Below are 3,297 nucleotides of genomic sequence, written 5' to 3'. Positions count from 1 at the left end.
CAATACACAAAAAAATAAATTATCGAAAAATGAAAAATTAAAGAATTAGATAACACTAAAATAAAAATGAAAAACATATGTAGTAAAAGAGGCTTAAAAACAACAAACAAATAACATTAAATGAAAAATAAACAAAATACTTACATTAATAATAATTAAATTAGAAATAAAAAAAAAAATAGAAAACCATTAGTAAGAAAAAAAAATAGAAAATCATTACTAAGAAACCATCGAAACATCAAATTTTTCATAATATTACTTGAATTAAGAACAAATAAAATACAAGAATAAACTTTTTAAAAAGTTAGACGCCCAAAATGGGCAAATTAAAAAACAAACGAAAAACAAAAAACTAATAAAAAAAACAACTGAATTCAAAAAAATGTGATATTTTATTAATTTTTCTTTGCAAAAAAAAATCCTTTCAAAGACTATTTGATCCTCAAATGCCACCACAATAATTAGTGATACATTTGCTAGCATAAAATGACTGAAAAATTGTCATATCGCTTCACTACCTTTTATAAAACTTTGAATTCAATTGTTTTTACATCTAAATAAAACAAAAAAAAATCGAAAAACAAAATTTTTTTGGACATTTTTTTTTATTTTTTTGTTTTTTTAATTTTTTTTTTGTTTTTTTTCTATTTTTTATTTTTTTAAATTTTTTTGTTTTTTTTCTAATTTTTATTTTTTTGTTTTTTTTTTCGTTTTTTTCTATTTTTTCTATTTTTTTGTTTTTTTATTTTTTTGTTATTTTTTATTTTCTTTATCTTTTTATTTTTTTAATTTTTTTTGTTTTTTTATTTTTTTTGAGCAAAACTAACCCGCTTGGCTATACTTCATTGGGCAGAGGAATGGAGAGCTGGGACAGGCAGTAACAGTTCGGCTGCGTGGGGGAGGCCCGTTAGTATCATTGGCCTGAAAAAAATTTCGCTGATTAGAAAAACTATGAAATCCACTTCTTGAATGTTTTGTTTTCTGTACTTTCGAATTTTCATTTCCTTCTTTTAAATCTCACTTCTTAAATATTAGTGATTTCTTACCTGGAATGAAGAGGTGGTGGGCGTCCTCTTCTCTCCCCACCAGGTCAAGTCTACGACGCTTGACCTGCCTTTCGCTGATCACGGCCGCACACGCTCTCGGGCACCAATCGAGAGCGTGAATTTCCAGTGCCGCTGTTCTTTGTGCGGCCGTGAATTCGGGTGGCAGCAGGACGTAATGGCCGCAGCGAGCGCAAAAGCCTGAAATATTCATAATTAATTAGTCTGCTAACTTTCACATGGATCAAAAAAGCAAATATTTTCAAAAACTAATTGAAAGTTCCGCTTAGAAATACTTACCGTCCTGCTTATGCATCCGTGAGGCGTGAATACGCCACCCTTTGAGCGTTCCAAACTGCCTGCCGCAGATACCACACACTGAAAATAGAAATGCTTAGAAGATAATGTCGCATAAAGTTCTTTTATTGCATCGATATGGAAATTTTGTGACCGTTTTGACGCATTAGAAAGAAAAACATTTGTGATATTACACTCATAAATATCATTTTATCAATAAATGATCAAAGTATGATTATATTCACTAAAACATTATAGAGATAAAATCATCTTCTAACATTATTAAAATTATAAATTACCGATGTTGCTGTCCCCATTTGCCTGAACCACCGTGTATGGTTCTGCCTGCGGCACTAGCAACTCCCGTCGGAGCTGCTCCGGAAGGTCCCCTAAATCAGCGGGGTGAAATTCTTCCGGTATTGCCGTAGCCAGTGACCCATGCGTCGCGAGAACCGGAATTTTAATCGTTCTCGTTCTTCTGAAATAGTTTCAAATTTAGTTCCAATTATTTAGCAGGTAAAATTAATAATTGTCCTAGTTATTACTTTTTTACTACATAGTTACTACATTCATTTCAGAAATCAGAACTTACAGAACGAGTTCGCGAAACACTTCAACCGGTTCCGCATCCGCATCTGTCTCCATTGGTGCTGCCGGTACCTCAGGTTCATCGCTGTCATCATCAGGCAGAGGAGCCCACTCTGCACCCGATGGCCAGTTCTCGGCCTCATCATCAGTTTCGGGCAGAGGGGCCCACTCTGCTTCTTCAATGTTAAATGCCGGTACCTGAGGTACCGGTTCCTCTCCACTTCGCCCTTCGACCTCCGGCCTCCTCTCCGCCTCCTCCAAGCGGGTTAGGAGCAAGTTCTCAGCCTGAAAAGACCACATTTTTACAGTCTTATTTTAAATTAGGAGTATAAATCTCTCCAACCCTCTCTCCCTCTCTCTAGAATTTTTATTTATGACAAAAAAAGAAAAGAGAATTACCTGCTCCTTTTTGCGGATGTATTCCTGTAATGCGCGAAGCATTACAGGTTCTCGCTGCAAATACTCCAGAACATCGGAAATATCCGGATGCTCTGGAATTTGGGCGGCGGACAAGCTCATTCTAAAAAAAAATCATAAAATAAACCAAATATTAATCAAATGAAAATTGATAATAAAATAACGCCAAATTATACGTCACAATTTTATCAAAAATTAATCACAATACTACTCAATACCTTACAATTTTTTTAGAAAAAAAAAAAGAAAAAAGAAAAAACGAAAAAAATCATTTATGAATACATTTCTCAAACAGATATACAAGAACAGCAATTCAAATAGAAGCAAAAGTTATACTAATTTGACCAAATAAACTATCCTTATCACTCACTTAAAAATAAAATAGCTTCACTAATAATACCAAAAACAGATAAAATAATGACATACACTTCAAGATGACCAAAAAATCAAAATAAATGTTGATCGATACAATAAATAGTTACCTTCATTTTTTAGTATCATAAAAAAAAGTAATACTCTCTTGCACTATCTTACTGAATGTGCACAAAAACGGGTATACACTTTTGCTTTTCGTGCGGAATATCATTTGATCACTTTTCTTGTTCTCCGGCACATCCCAACTTGACATTATCATATTGCCACAATCTTTTTGTGCAAACCAAAATAATACCTTTTATTTCCCATTTTGGATAAACAAATAAACATTAATTGCAATTGATCACTTCCAGGTATAATGCATACTGCTTGGAAATTATGTATAATTCTTTCACTTTTCAGCAATTTTTCTTTCCTTATTCTAATTTTTCTACATTTTCTCATCGTTCGTTAATCATATATTTATACCATTATAGAAGCAATTAGGTAATCCAATACTGTAGTAAAATTATTGCTTACTACGTCCATATTTCTTGTGTATCTTTTTTTTTTTTTTTTATTAAATTATAGGTTATAT

At 32.4% G+C, this 3,297-nt stretch overlaps 1 protein-coding gene across 1 annotated transcript; it reads right to left on the bottom strand.

Moving 5' to 3' along the window:
• Positions 1–822: 822 nt before the first annotated feature.
• Bm17204 (Uncharacterized protein) lies at positions 823–2,447 on the bottom strand (the record flags this gene model as incomplete). Its single annotated transcript, XM_043082999.1, has 6 exons — positions 823–921; positions 1,087–1,244; positions 1,344–1,421; positions 1,640–1,818; positions 1,933–2,213; positions 2,328–2,447. 6 exons carry the CDS (start codon positions 2,445–2,447, stop codon positions 823–825), a joined length of 915 nt encoding a protein of 304 aa, XP_042938933.1.
• Between the last annotated feature and the right edge of the window lie 850 nt (positions 2,448–3,297).

Source organism: Brugia malayi (genome assembly GCF_000002995.4).
Source record: "Brugia malayi strain FR3 genome assembly, contig: Bm_067, whole genome shotgun sequence".
Classification (NCBI taxonomy): domain Eukaryota; kingdom Metazoa; phylum Nematoda; class Chromadorea; order Rhabditida; family Onchocercidae; genus Brugia; species Brugia malayi.
The sequence above is the reverse complement of the archived record's forward strand: the minus strand, read 5'-3'. Positions and strand labels throughout refer to the sequence as shown.